This window comes from Gymnoscopelus microlampas (assembly GCF_963454915.1).
Source record: "Gymnoscopelus microlampas genome assembly, chromosome: 7".
Classification (NCBI taxonomy): Eukaryota; Metazoa; Chordata; class Actinopteri; order Myctophiformes; family Myctophidae; genus Gymnoscopelus; species Gymnoscopelus microlampas.
Window position 1 is genome coordinate 28,502,386 of NC_139944.1, and position 16,195 is coordinate 28,518,580.

Consider the following 16,195-nt stretch of genomic DNA (forward strand, 5'->3'; position numbering starts at 1 on the left):
CGGCAGGCGGGTTATGGCGGCTGTTAGTGTCTGTGTCTCCCTGGTGGTTCTAATACCCGGCTGTTTCGTTATAAATGATGCTGCTGCTTGTCCCATTAAAATGGATAAATGATGAGCAGGTAGTTAATTGATTTTGTATTGATTTGTAATTTGGTATGAATTAGTTTTAGCTATTTCGGCAGTGAATCGCAATGCGCTTTGATGGAGTCATTGAAAGTAGCAGATCTACAAGCTCACAACATGTAGTCTACTGTAATGCCATGACATGTTGTAGACAGCTTGTAGATTTGCTACTTTCGGTGCCCGCCGCCCGGCGACGTGATCTGCAACCTGACTTGAGCTGATGCATAAATGGCCAAAAAGATCAAATCTACAAACTAACAACGTGTGGTGATGCGAAAAGTTGTACATCTTATACGTCTGTTCCCTTGTGCATCTCCTTAAATGCCTTTAAAATGCCTTGTCTAATTTAAATGATGAAAGCTATTTGTTGATTGTGCTTAAAACCTTGAGAAATTGTGAGCGTGACTACACAACTGTTGTGGATTGAGCTAATCAACTGTGGTAGAGATTCGATGCAGCAGGCAGAGGAGCTAGGGTTATTATAACATTTTGCCCCCATTAGTGTAAGACATGCGATGTACTACATTTCTGGTGTGAAATTGATAGAACATAACTGTAAAAGCCCCCCTAAAATCCCCCCCAAATTTGGCATGCTTCATCCCTGGCATTATTACTTTGAAAGTGGTGACAGCACCTATGACAGAACCTAACACGCCCCGGGGCATGCTGGGAGGTCTTCCCCCACCTTTAATAGCCTGCAACATTAAGATATACTGTAATTACAATGTTTTCATATTGTGGGGCAATTTGCAAAAAAAACAACAACAGAATTTTAAAGCAGAGGCACATCAGTGACAAGCGTCACTGCTGCAAGCGTTGTGACATACTGAAGTGCGTCAATAAATAAAAAAAGGATATCTTTCTGCGTTGCTCCAACCACCTCTTGGATGGTCTGTGCCACGTGTCGATGCTCCAAAATAGAACTGAGCTCTGAGAGACACATGAACAGGTTTTGCCTCGTCCAATTGACTCCTCCAGTGTGGCTGCAGACGTTGTAAAAATTGGGTGTGTTTGATAACGCACGCCGCTGACGCTCGCAGTGTGTCAAGAGTCAGGACCTGTAAACACATCTGGGATCTGACTCATACCTGGAAAACAATAAGTCACATCAGCATAGTAATGAGTCCTAGTTTAACTAACTAAGTATGCTGTCTTGCTGATTTGAGCACTTTCTAACTATGTAGTTCAGTGGTTCTCACACATTTTCATGTCAAGGACCTCTAAATTGATGTATTTGGTCGCAGACCGTGATCTGAAAAGATTTTGTGCAAGGGACCCCCGTAAGAGAAGATTATAGTGATAAGATTTGTAAATTAATTTAATATCTACAGTATGTATGTTGTTTTTTTAATAGCCAACAAGCTTGTAGATTTGCTATTTTCAAATAGCTGACTTCAGCTATTTGAAAACGGTTAAAGTGGTTAAACTGATTTTGATGCTACATTAACATCATTTTGCTGGGGACCCCCTGAAACTCCCTCGACAACCGCTCGGGGGGCCTCGGGGGCTCGGGGTCCCCCTACTTTGAATACCGCCGGTCTAGTTTACCAATCAGATGTCTTGGTCAGGACTACCTGTCGTATCATTTTGAATTACAATGCAGTAAACCTGGAAACAGAAGATGATTAATGGCTTTCATGTTCTCTGGCCAGGGTGGGAAGTTCCCCAAATTTGTGTCCAAGGAAATGGAGGCCATGTACATCGAAGAGCTGCGCTCCTCTGTCAACCTGCTGATGGCCAACCTGGAGAGCATGCCAGTCTCAAAGGGAGGAGAGTTCAAGCTACAGAAGTTGAAGCGAGGCCACAACACCTCCATCATGGACATGGGCCAGGAGGACGAGAACACCCTGTCCAAGTCCGACGTGGTCCTCTCCTTCACACTGGAGGTCAGTACGTACGGGGTTGGCTGGGATGCTGGCTGTGCGCAGTACAGTACTTTATTTAGTGGGACAGTGATATTTATTAGATGGTACACACTGGATAATGAGATTATTAAATTATAAACATTGTAGAGGGAGATTATTAGATGATACACATTGGAGAGTGAGATTATTAGATGACACATATTCAATACATTTGACCCTGCTTTTCTCCCTATACCATGGGGAGAACCTTGGGTACCATGGGGCGATCGTCCAGCACTGGTAACAAGTATAGAGATTTCTAACCTCACACTAATTGGGCAGATATTGCACATGTCTCCCTGGAGTGTCTCCCTGTGGCACTGTATCCCTTCCCTCTAAAAAAGATCAATCACCTGTCCTCTTCTTAGCACCTCCAGCCTCTGCTGGAGTGTGTGTGTGTGTGTGTGTGTGTGTGTGTGTGTGTGTGTGTGTGTGTGTGTGTGTCTCAATCTTTTTTAACAATCAAATCTTTTAGAATCTTTTTTTAGAAATGATATATTTAAGATTATTTCCTTATTTTGACTAATAGCAAAACAATATGTTTTCCAATTCAGACACATAGTATGTCTGCATTTTAAATTACTGTGAAAAATAGGTGAAAAATAACCTTACGTGAGTCTAGTCTGTTGCCTTTCAATTATTTGATAGGGGGGAAAAAACTTACCAGAGGGTGGGGTGTTTACCAGGCTTGTCCCATGGTGGTGCACTTTGTTCAACTCTTCCACGAGGCTTAATGAGCTCAACAAGCTACAGCTGGAGAGACTTACAAGAAGGCATCTCGTCAATGCTGTAGGCTTTTATTATGCACAATCTAGCGGACCACCTTCGGCTGATCTACGTCAGAGGTTGTCAAACTCGTTGGACCCCCGAATTGATACGTATTTGGGCCGCGGACCCCCATCTGAAAATCTTTTGTGCCAGGGACTCCCAGAAGAGAAGATTTATGTTTTAAAAATTTGAAACGTTTCCAAAAGCCAACGTAATGGATAAATGGTTAAAATGATTGTGATCTGATGCTACATTAACTACTTTTATTGGGGACCCCCTGGAACCCCCCAAGGACCCCACTTTGAGAACCAATGATCTACATACAAGCTCACAGGGTGTTGTTAGAAGCTGCTTTTGCTGCAATAAAATGACTTTTCAGATGGTGTCTAGCAAAGCGAGCAGGTATGAGAGCAGTGGTGTAAAGTAACAAAGTACATTTACTCAAGTACTGTACTTAATTGTAATTTACTGGAGTATTTCCAATTTTCTGTACTTTTACTTCTACTTCATTACATCTCGAGGCAAATATTGTACTTTTACTCCACTATAATTATTTGACTTTAGTTATAGTTACTTTGTAGATTTTGATTTATTATTACATGCATTGTGAGCTTGTAGATCTGCTATTTTCAAAAGATTTCTTATACATTTGAAAAGTTGTGAAATTCTGCATAATGAGTACTTTCTACTTTTAGCACTTTAAGTACATTTTGATACTTTTGGTACTTTTAGTCAACACAATTTTGAATTCCGGACTTTCACTTGTAACAGAGTATTTCTACATTGCAATATTGATACTTTTACATAAGTAAAACATTTGAGTACTTTTCCCACCACTGTATGAGAGAAGCATATGTAGACAGACACCACTTGTCCCTCCCAGTTGAACATAATGCACAACATAATGCACAGAGAAATGGGGGTGACTTTGGAACTGGCTTAAAACAAAGGGATGTTCATTATTGGCTGGCTTTACATATTCCTGTACTGTATGTAGCCTGCAACAGATTTTGCAAACGACAATTCGTGTTGTGTGACTTTCTCTGAAATGTTGAAACAAAACAAAATATTTTAGACGAAAATATAGCACAATTATTTATTTATTTTGACTAATAGCAAAACATAAGGTTTTCCCATTCAGACACATACAGTACCAGTATGGCATTTTATTACTTTGAAGGTGCAAACATTTAAAAAAAATAAAAGTAAACACACACACACACACACACACACACACACACACACACACACACACACACACAGAGTCACGCACGTGCGCACACACAGCATATCTCACAAGTACAGTATGGTGGTTTAAAGTTGAATCGTTCCGGTCTCTGTTTCAGGTGGTGATAGTGGAGGTGCAAGGCCTGAAGTCTCTGGCTCCTAACAGGATTGTGTACTGTACCATGGAGGTAGAGGGGGGACACAAGCTGCAGACAGACCAAGCTGAAGCCTCTAAACCCACGTATGTCTGAGTGCACACACGCACGCACCCACCCTCATCCACCTTGGACTGGCACTGACATATGATTATGAGTCATGCAAGTGGTGGCATTATCATTATTATTTTTTTTATTTTAGCAGAACTTGTGCTAGTGCGCACACAGTGACAACAGCACAGCTTATCTGCACATTCTGACAGTCTCAAATGCTATGACATTCAGAGTTTATCCATATTTCTTGGTATTCAATCAAGTCTGATTCACCTCATCTCCTTTCTCACAAGGTCTCTGCATAAAGTTTTTTTTGTTTAGCTGACACCCTGGAAGAATGGAATGATTGGGTATTCCATCCTGCTCAGGGTTACGTGTGATCACAAGTTCAAGAAACATTTGAGCACAGAGGGAGACACACATGGATAAATTAACATGAATGATTTGGCTGTAGAGGGTTTCAGTAGCATGCAAATAGAAAATGGCTATGTTTTTGTTTTTATCAATATGAAGCAAGTTAGACAAAAAATAAACCTTATTCAAAACAAGAGTTGGAAGAGTTACAGATGAGTCAACTTCGAAAGATGGTCTGTTGCTCTGTTGGAATAGCTTCATATTGTACACTGTTGGTACATGTTTGTATTAAGCACAATTGCAATTTAAAATGTAGGCATTAAACCCTCATCCAGAACGACATACAAAGTGTATAGGGAAGGGGGGTAACAGGCATCCTGTGATTGCACTGATGGGTCTGAGAGGCAGTCAAGGATTGTTTTGTTGCCTTTACAAACAACAAGAACAAATGACATAAATGTCATTCTGACTGGGATATTGTTTCTGACGCTCTTTTATTTGTAAATATGTGTATATAAAACATATAGGCTATCCCCCTAGCGAATCTCTTAACACATTGATTGCCATAAACGGTCCGGACCGTTTTTGGCCCATTTTTAAAAATATATATTTTTCCCACGTAGGGCGCTCTAACGAAACTTTGGGATCATCCAAGGAGTCTCTGAGAAGGAGAGGCCGGATGTGGATCCATGTCAAAAATGCTTCCGGTCGGCCGCTCCAATGTTAACTCCTTGACTAAAAGCTTAATATCTCCATTTCTTTTTAACGTGGTGGAAGTGAGCCGTTTTCGATCGGCGATCACTCTTCAATGGAGGATCGCGTTAGAAATATTATTGTTCCAGGCGTTAGTCGGGACCCTCCGCCGTCTCGCACGCTTTGTTTACATGCACTTCCGCGTCGGGGCTTCTACAGCACGAAACATATCAACGTAAGTGGATGGAAGATATGCTGGCACTGAACGTACCCTATTTTAATAAACCTCTGGCACACGATGTGTTAATTACATCAACATTGTTCATGTGAAGCATTTTGTTTATTTGATCTATTTGTCAGCTAAAATTAACAGTTTGTTTAGAAACAAGCTACTGCAGTCTTGTATGTCTGTCCTGTTCACCTCGGGATACAAGAAGATTGGGCACTCTAAGGAAGAGTGGGCAGTGGGCACCTCAATGTAAAATGTGCTATTTTTGTTGAAAATGTAAAAAAAAAATGGTCTTAGGTAATGTAAAGTATACATGATTTGAACATGCACGGTACATCATTATCAGATTTAAATTCATAGTCTACCCTTCAACTTCTTCCAAATGATTGGTAATTGATAAGAAATATTACACCTTAATTGTCAAATGTTCATTCATGTTCTAATCATGTATACTTCACATTACTTAAGACCGTTTAAAATTATTATTAGATTATAATTAGATTTATAATTTAGATTTTTTTACCAAATAGCCAATTTTACATCGAGATGCGCACTCTTCCTTAGTGCCCACTCTTCTTGTTACCTTCCCTCGACCTCCGCGGAAGGCGACCTTTCACGCCCAGGCCCGGCCACGAGGCGAAGGACAGCCTCGGGATGCGCCTCGCCAGCCCGGATCCAATGAGCCGCCCCCGTCCCGGTACGACCCACCGTTTGGGCACTATCGGACGTAGACATTCAACCATTTGAACCAATCGTCAAAAAGTCACGGGCACGCCCCCAATGTCATTCGCACCAATCACAACATCAAAGCCACACCCCTTTTTCCACGACTAAATCTTGCCTGGGCTACCATGCTAGTATCCCAGTAAAAATTCTACATGTAAAACGGTGAACATTTTGTGTTGCTAGAGAGAGAGAGCGAGAGAGAGAGGGAGAGAGAGTGAGAACTTCCCCTGTGTACCATTCACCTCTTTAACAAGTCAATTAGTTGGAGAGTGGGAGAACACTCCCCTGGCAGAGCATAAAACTGCTGGAAGCAAGGGTAGAAATTGAGAGGAAATATGAGTTCATTATTTGTAATAGAAACGAGAAGCTTCCTTACATAATCGAGCCCACATGAATTCATCATTGGCTGTCAGGGGAATGCTTTTCTCTCATATATAATGCAAAACTTCTCTCTTTTCTGTCCAGTTATGGGCTGCATTTGTCTTTGTTCTGTCTGCTACTGTATGGTAGAAAATGTGTGTGATTGCTTGCCTTGCCACAGAGGAGAGTTGAGGTCCTCAGATCACAGCCGTGTGGGAGGATAAATTGTAGACTTCTCGAAAGACAAACGATTACTCAGCCAAAAACACATCATCTACAGCACTTTCTTCTAAAACGCACAAGGAGCAACAAGGCTATATGAACCCCTGTGGCTGAAACTTAGTGATTGTTTGTTCTTTGGCTTTATGGACAAGTGCTCACATCCTTCACACACACCCACATAGCCGAATGCAGTGTTGAATGGTGTATGTCCATGTACAATATGCACAAATTATGCTGCATTTTCTGTTCATTTATGGTTTGGATTTGGTAATGTTCACATGAAGACTGGATGGAGTTAGAAAATAAGCAGTGCTAAATTATTATGAAAGTGGAGTGCCAACAAAAGAACACTATTTACACTCACATACCCAAAATGACCATTTTAAAGATGCATGAAGACTGCCATCTGCAGGTCTTGCATAGAACATCAAATATTCAAGTAGATTAAATTAGTTTTACCATCCATCTGATCCCAATGCAGAAGAATAGTACTTTATTACTCTTCTTGTGAAATGAAAAAATATGAAGGAAAAAATAAATATTTTCTTCTATTTCTCTGAACATTTATACCTGTTAGTATACTGTTAATATACTTTTAGTGCACTTATATCTACACCTATTAAAAGCTCTTTCACCGCGCTAATTTCTGTAGTATACCTCATTTCTGGTACTCTTTTCTTAATCCCTGTGCGTTAGTATCTGCTGATTCTTTTTATGTTCTATTCATAGCATTATTTGTTTTACTCCTAGCTGTATCTCTTTTCTGTACCATCAGTTATGAATCCTGTGATTCATAACTGGTGTAATAAAAAAACAGGTCTTTTGTACACCTACAAAGGCGACAGGTGCGTAGGAGAAGACCAGTCGAGGCCCCAATGTACAACAACGTTTCAGTCTATTTGACCTTTATCAGATTATCTTAAGATAACCTGATGAAGGTCGAATAGACCGAAACGTTGTTGCATTCCCATTAAATATCTTGTATTTGAAGGCTGCGCAGAGGTTTTTCTTTCATAACTGGTAATGCCATGACAACTGAATTTCCCCAACGGGATTTTTTTTTAAATCTATCTGTCTGTGTGTGTGTCTGTCTGTCTATCTCATGAAATGATCATGCAATCTTGCTTGTCTTTCTTCATGTTAGATACCAGATGTTGTTTTCGATGGAATGTTGTAGTTGTTATAGTTGTGTTGTCAGATGCCAGATTCTATTTCTGCGGTCTTAGGGGTCCATTTTTAAGCTCTCTGCATCAAATAGACCTCAGTTGTTCAGGGTGGGTAGAGTAATGATGATGAATCATTATTTTCTCTGCCAGACATGTTTCTGTCCACAAGCTCATCTCTTGGACCTTGATGAATACTTCATCACCTCCACATCAGTTGTTTTCCAGTGTTTTGCTGTATTTTGCTGTTATCATGTAGATCATATGCAGGAGAGAGGCTGCTTTTAAGATGGTTCTAACAAAGCTGCCATTCCTTTAGGGTACTGTGTGTGACAGCAGGGGAGATGACACAAATAAGCCATTCCTTCAGTGTGTGTGTGTGTGTGTGTGTGTGTGTGTGTGTGTGTGTGTGTGTGTGTGTGTGTGTGTGTGTGTGTGTGTGTGTGTGTGTGTGTGTGTGTGTGTGTGTGTGTGTGTGTGTGTGTGTGTGTGTGTGTGTGTGTGTGTGTGTGTGTGTGTGTGTGTGTGTGCGTGCGTGCGTGTGCGTGTGCAGCAAGTAGAGCTGACAGAAGGAGTCAGTCAGCTCATCCGTCTCTCATACATACACAGCAGCAGTCTCAAACCTCTCTCTCTCACTGTTTCTCGCTCTCTCTCTCTCTCATACACAAATGCTCACATATGGTTTATGGTTCCCCAGTTAAATTGAGTTAAGTTGAGTAATGGATCATAAGTAGCTCTGTGTGTGTGTGTGTGTGTGTGTGTGTGTGTGTGTGTGTGTGTGTGTGTGTGTGTGTGTGTGTGTGTGTGTGTGTGTGTGTGTGTGTGTGTGTGTGTGTGTGTGTGTGTGTGTGTGTGTGTGCGCTCGCGCACGCCCGTGAACGCTGCTCAGTCAATGACAACAGTAGCCTATATTTTGATAATTAAACCTGTGTGCATTAATTAAACCTGTGTGTGTGTGTGTGTGTGTGTGTGTGTTTGTGTGTAGCTGGGGTACCCAGGGAGACTTCACAACCACCCAGCCACTGCCTGCAGTCAAAGTTAAGCTGTTCACAGAGAGCACTGGGGTTCTGGCCCTGGAAGACAAGGAACTAGGCCGGGTAAGAGTTGTCCTGTACAATGCAAATTAATAAAATTAATAATGTTTTGGTCGTAAGAATGTGTTTCTACATTTTCTTTCTACTTTTAGTAAATTGTTTGCAGTACAGTATATTTTCTTTTTTAAAGCCTCTTTTTCTCCCTTGCATAATTGTACATTGCTCCTTGTGATGACCATGTATTAACTAAACATTAAACAACCTAAGGGAACCATAGAACCACAAAGTGAAGTGCTCATATCGATGTAAAATCAGCTTGATTTTCCAATTTTGATTAACAAAATGCTCCACTTGCAGTTTTAGGTGTGTAATGCCTTCTCTGCATGCTTCCATGTGTCATGTTTGTGGGGATGTTCTCAGGTGGTGCTACACCCAACCCCCAACAGCCCCAAGCAGTCGGAGCTTCACAAGATGGCCGTGTCCAAAGGCTGTCCAGACGACCTCAAGATCAAACTGGCCATCCGCATGGACAAGCCACAGAACATGAAGCACTGCGGGTGAGTGACAGCGTTCCCCATTTTTTCCCCTAACTTTATGCCCTCATACTACAGCGTCACACAAAAGCATCAAACGTAGCAGATCTGCAAGCTCGTTCTCGCCGCATTTTGAGCTTGTAGATCTGCTACTTTTGCTGTTTTTGAATTTGAATCCTGACAAGTAATAGTTTTGGACATACAGTATGAGGTTTCCACCCCGACAGCTATGATATAAAAACATGGACAAATATATTTTATACATACTAAACATGTATTTTTTAAAAACATATATTTTGGATGGCCAGGATGTGAAAATATAGCTTCACTGACCAAAATGTGTATATTTTGACACTTAACCACATGAACCCAGGCGTCCCTATTACTATTTCTAGTTTGCATGTCGTAATAGGTGAACAATCAGCAAATATTGGTGAACTTTTGGCAAAAATAGCAGATCTACAAGCTCACAACGTGTCACGTGAGCTTATACGTAGATCGTTTATGGACTGAAAAAAGGAGTGGACCAATTAGACCTTGGTGAACCCCTTTTGATTGGTTAAATTATCTTAGTTACACCAATATTGTTAATGATAAGCACTAGCAAAGACTCCCATTGCGTAGTCATGGGCACTGCACTAAGTTGGCTACTCTGACAATGAGTACATCACTTTAATTATAACAAGCACACAGTCGAATCTGTAAATACTATAGACAACATTCACAGACTTTATCTCTTGTTTTGTCTTCTGCAGTGGGGCGCTAGCCTTTCTGGAGAAGTGGTTTGAGTTTGTGGTCCAGTTAGGAAATGTTAAACAAGGGAAGCTAATGTGCAACACTGCAAAGTCCCTAATTCCCTTATTACATAGGTGACTTTGAGCACAGAAATTATCACTACTGTACATAGAACAAGAGATGTTGGTTGGTGGGCAGTAATGGGCAGAGTAATTAACTATGCAAAAGAAAAAAAGTCTGTCATGAGCAATTAACTTCTAATACTCAAATTAAGCTTACATATTAGTTTCAATAAGGTCTTACTAAGCTTCGAAGCTCTTCTGCATACCTAGTCTGCTGCCAGCGGATCTGTTAGAAGTGTTTGCATTTTCAGGCACGTACTGTAGCTGATGCTCTGAAGCAGAGCAACTTAATTAGGATCAAAATCCATAGCACTTAATTAGTTTAAGCAGAATAAGACACCCTGGAGGCCTAGAACCAAGTTAATAATTTGTTGCCCTCTAGTGGTCACCAAACAACATTAAAGATTCAAGAACTTCATCAGTTTGCAGGCACAACGCAATTTCCTCAACATCAAATGGTACATTTGTATTTAAGACTTCAGACATATTTAAAAAGAATAAATAAGACAAATATGAGATAACAAATACAAAATATCAACAATAAAGCACTTTAAGCACTATATTGTATAAAATACAATTAACTTAACAATAACCTACAACAGCTCACAAGCTGCTGTGATTTTGAAGATGGTTTCTTAGTAAAAATATCTTTTACGCCATTGTACACTTTCCAATGATGAGCCTTTACCGTCCAGGCCTCAAACTTTACAGTATTGGCCCTGGTCACAGATGGAACGCCAACAGCTCATATCAGTATCAAGTCCAATAACTGGGAGTGAACTTGGGTGGGTGGAAACCCTAAGTGACTTCTGGCTTCTCTTCTCATCCCAGATCACATAACACATAATGATTCCTAATTAATCTAATTGCCAAGGACCAAAAGTGATGTGACACCGCCAGCTCTGAGATGTCAGGAACTGTTTTACACATGCATGTGTGCGCACACTCACACACACACCCACACACGCACGCGCGCACACGCACATGCATCGATCACCATTGCCGTCTGTAGCTGTGAGGGGGCTGCTTGCCTGTCTTTCTCCCTCACTCTCTCTCTTCCATATGCTTACTATTCAGGGAGGGGCTTAAAGAGGGCCACCAGGCTGGCCTTAAAGATGCCTGTGCTAGCACTGTATTGGCTCCGTATGCTCCTTATGCCAGCCTCTGCCTGGCAGCCTGTCAAGCTCTCGGCAGAACCCTCATCTGCTGTCCCAACCGAGACGGTTTTATTCAGAACGACAGGCAACAGCAGCCCTAGGAGGGACTTGGGGGAATGATGGAGGAAAGGCAGGCAAAGGCAGGCATGCTGGGTTGTACCTCTAGCTAGCCTGGGAGATTAGGTCCTCAACTCTCAGATGTTCTTTTACAACACTGTCCTTGCCCTCTCCTTCTCCATTCTGCTTTCATACCACATGTAGCAAAATAATAAAAGAAAGGATTCAAAGAGCCTCATCTGATTTGACCTTTTTGGAAAAAGTTCCAGTACAGTTTATCATGAACGAGATGATGTAGAAAATGAAGGAAGACACTAATTTAAATAAACTAATTCAATCAGTATATCAACATATTAATGTGTTGCAACACGGCGTGTTGTGATCTTGTATATTCAGGGGTGCACATAACTTTTTAGGTCTAGTACGCAGAAGCGCACCTGGAGATGTGACTTGGTGCGCAACAAATAAATGGTCCCGTTTGTCAACGGGGGGGGGGGGGGAGTCAGCACGGTGCACACCGGAGAGTTTTGTCAACGGGGGGGGGGGGCAGCTGCGCGAGGGAAAAAAAGAGGACGCTCTGCTTGCAAATTCCGCCGGTTTTCGACGTTTTTTTCCTCTCACATCGTTTGGTGAAGCCCCCAAGGTTGGTGCCCTGTGCTGCGCTGCTTTTATCCGCCAGATTGGGACGTTCACGGCATATTTTGCACCATCACGGTGCGTTCATCATCGGTGACGAGTGCCTCTAAACAGCCGCTGCTGGCTGCGTGCACGCAGAGAGGCGATGCGAGACACTGACACAATCACGTGCAGCATGCGTCCTCGATCTCCAGGCTTTTATTTTTTAGTTTTGCTAAAAAATAAAAGCTTGGAAATTCCTGTCCCAGCTGTTGGTGCGCAAAAGCGCCTCACGTCGTCTGATGTGGTGCTCTTTTTTTATTTTGGGTGCGCATGCGCACCTGCGCACCAGTTATGTGCACCCCTGTGTATATTGGCTATTTTCTGCAAATTTGGTGTAGAGAGGGAAAAAGGAGGGGGGGCTAGGTTAAAGCAGAGAGTCCAGTGTTTTCACAGCAGCCCGTTTGACGGGTAAATGTAGCTAACGTTATTTGTGGGTTTGTTTCATTTAGGTGTTACTGTGTGCCTGCCAGCATGGCATTCACAGTACATGAGCTATCCATGCTGAAACATGAAATTAAACACCCCCGGGCCACAATTAATGCTAGCAGGCCTACCTTCAACTGTGTTTACTCATCAAAATTGCCACTGTGAAAATGTGTATTCATCATTATGTGCAAATAAACATAAAATAAGGGATTCTGATTCTGATGCAGTCACTCAAAATAATCAGATCGAGAGTGAGACCATTCCTTAGGTCCATACGTTCAAAAGGCAGCTTCAGCATAGATCAAACTTTGATTGAATTATTGCCCTTTCCCTTGGTGATATCAATTTTTAGCTTCAATCAACTGAAATGAAACAGCTGGGACTGAGGCTTGCGCCCCAGCCCAGGATAAGAAAAAGATGAGAATCATGCACCCCCTTGCACTGGCTTAGTGTGTGGGTTGGCAGTGGTGGCACGCCACGTTGGTCATTTTATTTAATCTAATCTGAGAGCTGTGGTCCGAAAGCTAACACCCAATTTGTACTTGCTTGTGAACACGCCGAAAATCTACCAGCTATAGCCGATCTGTGAGCTTGTAGATCAGCTTGCGACACAGGCGTGCAACTAAGCATAAATCCGTCTTTAAACCATGGTGTTTGATTGCACTTGTCTAAAGCTTAGACTCAAGACTAGTGGTTTTCAACCCTTTTTATATTAAGGTCCATTATTTATTCAGACCCAAAACTTTTGATATTTTGTTATTGTTGGATAAGATTTTGTCCACAATACCATGCTGTATTGATATGGTACCATAGGAGAGATAACAGGCAAACGTTGATCAAAATATAAATTCTTCTACATACTCTAATTGTGTAGACTTCTTGTAAATTAAGTAATGCAGATGTTTTACAATAAACTAACTCTTGAGTGTAAAATGAATGAGTGTAAAAAATCATTTTACACTCTCAAAAGTTAAAGATCTATAAGGGTCCATTTGGTTACCCACTCTTCCATCATTTAGCTGGGGACCACCTGGAACCCCCTCAAGGACCACTAGTGGTTCCCGGACCACTGGTTGAGAACCACTGCTCTAAATAATAGAAAATGTACTGTGTTACAATAAAACACTGCAAGCATTACAGAAAACAAGTCAAATCTGGATTGTCTTCAAGGAATAATGTTTCAGTAGAATTTGAATAGGGCCCATGTTAAGAACATAATGTGTGATTATGAATGGCGGTGTAGCATCATTAGTAAATGGACTGCATTTAATATAGCGCCTTTCTCCAATGCTTTACAATGTACTTCACATTCACCCATTCACACACCAATGGCGGAGGAAACCATGCAAGGCACCAACCTGCTCATCGGGAGCAGTTAGGGGTTCTTGCTCAAGGACACTGAAGCCAGGAGGAGCCAGGAATCGAGCCTGGAACCTTCGGTCGGATTCCAAGAGGGCCGCTCTACCTCCTGAGCCGTCATTTGTGGAAATAGTGGTCCTTGCCCCCTAAAATGTCTGTGCATGGCCATGTTCACCACTCCAGTCAGACTAGATATGAATTCCAGAAGAATAAGGTGCATTAACAGTGACTGGCAGTGTTAAGAGCTCGTGAAATAAGTTCATGCCTGACTGCAGTAATGTGATTTAAACAGGAGAGGGCAGCAGATCCTTGGCAAAGTTGCACCACTTACGGTACTTTCCCCCTTCATATCAAATCAAACCTGAAGGACATCAATCGCAGAAGCCTCAAACTATAAATAAACATGTTTTCTAATAGTTTTGAACTATATTGCTAGATACTACAACATGTTATTTCTTGAGCTCCCAATTAGGTTCTAAATCTGAATCTCTTATTACACAGGTACCTATGGGCTATTGGAAAAAACGTATGGAAGAGATGGAAGAAGCGTTTCTTTGTGCTTGTTCAGGTAAGCCCAAAAGGGATGTAAATGTGTTGGCACTGAATATGTATCATTACCTCAAAAAAGCAAAAAAAAACATGAGCATTGAATAAACATACAGTAAGTAACATAAGAAAGTGCCTTGTTTGTGTGAATGTGTGTGTAATCAAACATCCTTGCTATAGGCCTACAGGAAATTGGAGGCAATTTCACTTTTAGAATTAGCTTTAGTCTACTATCGCCTATAGGGCTGGTTGTTACTTTGCCTTTTATGAGAGCTAATCTGTTGTTTTGCATCATTCATAGCCACATTGACTTTGATAACTGCAACATAGAATGCCATATTACTCCACTAAACTGGGCAGCTATCCAATGTCTTCACATTCCCCCGTCAACTGTGGGTTATGGCTAATATTTTCCCCACACACAATATTGTGCGTGAGGAGCGAGGCAGAGATGTGCAACCAAGCTGTCAGAGGAATGATGGAGAGGCCAAACAGGCTTTTTTCAGGAGGATGGGATATAGCGGCCATTTCCTGGTGGCTGTGGGGAGGTGTATGAGGGGCGGGTGGCTGTCGCTTATGTGTTGGACAGGATATGTCTCAGAGCTACAAGTTGACAGTGGATTGACAAAGCCGAGTGAACACTAGCTGGCTTAGCACTCGCAGCTAGGAATGCCTGAGCGCCGCCAACTTCAAGCCTCTCACTCGCTCCCAGCTATACATATAGCAAGTGACAAATACCGGTCAATAGACTGTGTGTGTGTGTGTGTGTGTGTGTGTGTGTGGGTATACGTGCATGTTTGTATGTGTGTCTCTATGTGCCCGTAAAAATATTTCTGTGCGTGTTTGTGTGTAGACTTGTTTTTTTGTGTGTGTGTGTGTGTGTGTGTGTATGTTTGTGTGCCTGTGTATCTGTGCCCATACAAATATTTGCGTATGTGTGCGCTTGTTATAATATGCACATGTTTGCTATTCACCACATATGAAGGAAAGATACGTTCTGATTATTGTTGCATGTTTTAATTTTAAGTTTTATTTATTTACCGTGCATGCCTGTGTGTAATTTCTCTACATTCTTTTTCCTTTCTTTTCTTTCCATTTGCACTTTTTGTTTTGCTTATGTGAAGTCTCGTGTAAGTATTGACTTTACAACATCTGTCTCAATCATCTCACACTTTCACCAAACTGCATTTGAGATCAAGACCCATTACATCAAACCAATTGTTATTAGATTTGCTCCTGTTTTTGCTAGTGTTTTTGCTCAAGTTAGATATTTCAAAAAGTATTAAACATACTGTACAGTATGTGGAAAAAGTAAAGGTATTTCTGTGGACTGGCAGTGTGCATACAAAGGTTGGTGCTGATCGCTCTAGCAGTCTGCAAGATTAGCTTTGGACACAGACAGACACATTTCATAGACGGCAAGCCACGCCATAAAACATGTTCAAATAAGAGCAAATATATTTGCTCTTGCCTGAAGTTGTCTTTAGATTCGACCACAGCTACATAGTTGCTCCAGAGCAAGTCCATAAAAAACACAATCCCCTGATCCCAGCATCCACATTTCGTGTGC

At 41.6% G+C, this 16,195-nt stretch overlaps 1 protein-coding gene across 1 annotated transcript in view; it reads left to right on the forward strand.

The window, feature by feature from the left end:
• cadpsa (Ca2+-dependent activator protein for secretion a) overlaps nt 1–16,195 on the forward strand; it is a gene marked incomplete at both ends in the record, with an annotated part of 121,414 nt that overhangs the window by 44,384 nt on the left and 60,835 nt on the right. Inside the window, 5 exons of the mRNA XM_084061778.1 lie at nt 1,776–2,009; nt 4,142–4,263; nt 8,964–9,075; nt 9,433–9,569; nt 14,581–14,647. Of these exons, the coding sequence (XP_083917904.1) occupies nt 1,776–2,009; nt 4,142–4,263; nt 8,964–9,075; nt 9,433–9,569; nt 14,581–14,647 (672 nt within the window). The remainder of the gene's footprint in view (nt 1–1,775; nt 2,010–4,141; nt 4,264–8,963; nt 9,076–9,432; nt 9,570–14,580; nt 14,648–16,195) is intronic.